This window comes from Mesitornis unicolor, unplaced genomic scaffold (assembly GCF_000695765.1).
Source record: "Mesitornis unicolor isolate BGI_N332 unplaced genomic scaffold, ASM69576v1 scaffold5714, whole genome shotgun sequence".
NCBI classification, from domain to species: domain Eukaryota; kingdom Metazoa; phylum Chordata; class Aves; order Mesitornithiformes; family Mesitornithidae; genus Mesitornis; species Mesitornis unicolor.
Window position 1 is genome coordinate 21489 of NW_010180674.1, and position 1584 is coordinate 23072.

A 1584-nucleotide genomic window follows, 5' to 3' on the forward strand; every position below is an offset into this window, starting at 1 on the left:
GCTGTGACCCTGCATCGAGGGGGCTGAGCACCGGCCCCGCTCAACACAGGACCGAGCCCTGGAGCGCAGTCAAAATCAGTCATGATTTGTTTCACACGAGTTTGTGATTAGACAGAGACAAAAGCTCAGCCCCGACCCGACCGGGTCGGCGAGGCCCCAGCGCTGCGGTTAGTCCACAAAACCCCTGCGCGGTTACCTACCTCAGTGCACCACACAACCTTTTTTGGTTTTATTATCTCCGCTGTCAGCCTCAACCTCTGCTTTCAAACAAAAGAGAGACACCAAAGGGTTCTGGTCACGGCAGGCAAAGGTGACGGTGGTTACGGGTAACAGGGAGTGGTTTATGATTAAAACACTGTCTGGTAGCAGAGCAGGCCCCAAAACGCACCCCTGGATCCCAGGGAGCCCCTGGGCTCAGCTCAGCCAGAAACACTCAATTTCGGGTGTCAGGAAGCATCGCCCGGGCTGGGAGCGCCGCAAGGGCAAGCCCCTCTGCAGCAGATGCTCAACCCATGCCATGTCTGTCTGCAGGGAGTACCCAAACCCTCCTTTCCTGCCTCCCTCACCTTCCTTGGAAGGAAAAGCATTAAACATTGATAGAAACAGATTTCCACCGCTTTCCTTCCCCAGGGTCCTGCAGAAAAGGGGCTGTGGACTTCTGCATCCCCCCAAAGGCCGACAGAGCCATGGTCTGACCTAAGAGCCACCCGGGTTGGGGTTAATGCACCCGCCAAGGGGGTTCGGCTCAGTGGGGTCTGGGGGACGTGGAGGCGCCTCCCTGGTCTGTGGGTGCTCGCCGTGGGGCACAGCTCTGGGTGAATCCTGGCCTCATTGGGGCATCCCGGTGTGGGGGACCCGGCCAACCACCCTCACAAACCTCTAGAGCTGAGGCTTGGCTGTAGCCAAAGCGTCCACAGCACAACCAGCCACAACGTGCCCTCACAACAGCGTTTGGGAGAGGAACCCCCCCTCCCCGTCACTGGTTTTAAGTGTTTGTGAGTAGCTGGGAGGGGTGGTTGCTGATTAAGCACCCGGCATTAACTGCTCTTGATCGCTGCTGTGGAGTCTGACAGCTCCTGCTTGCACACAGCCGTGCCTTTAGCACGCCCGACAGATGTGCTTACTGCCATCTTTACTGCATATATGTGCAATGGGCTTTTTAATTACTGAATCATCATTACCCCTTTACAAACCACTTATAAGTGTCAGGAGAATGAACAATGCTGGTGGTTTTCTTTTTAAATCTCTTTCGGGTTTAAAAAACCAACAGCCTCACAAAACACCGCGGTTCGAGGGGCAGGGGCACTGGAGCTGGAGGTGAGGAACAGATAAATACACAAACACGGGGAAGCCTCCCCCGTTAACCCAGGGCTGTGTAGGGACCAGGCTACCTGAGGAGCTCTTGCTGTGCCTCTTCTTCTTCCGCCGCTTCCCGGATGGCCTCTGCTTCTCCCTCTCGCCGTGCGCCTGCCCCGGGGGAAGCGTTGCGGAGCAGGAGGAGTCGGTGGCCGGCTCCTCTGAGAACGACTTCTCCTGGGAGGTGTCCAGCAGCGAGTCCGGGCCCGGGGCTTCGTTCTCCCTTGC

The 1584-nt window shown here is 57.3% G+C and overlaps 1 protein-coding gene across 1 annotated transcript in view; it reads right to left on the minus strand.

Annotated features, from left to right (window-relative positions):
* Positions 1-201: 201 nt before the first annotated feature.
* The window catches only part of LOC104539576 (inverted formin-2-like), a gene marked incomplete at its 5' end in the record, with an annotated part of 10664 nt that continues 9281 nt past the window's right edge, over positions 202-1584 (minus strand). The window contains 2 exons of the mRNA XM_010183146.1: positions 202-260; positions 1392-1579. Coding sequence (XP_010181448.1) covers positions 202-260; positions 1392-1579 — 247 coding nt within the window. The remainder of the gene's footprint in view (positions 261-1391; positions 1580-1584) is intronic.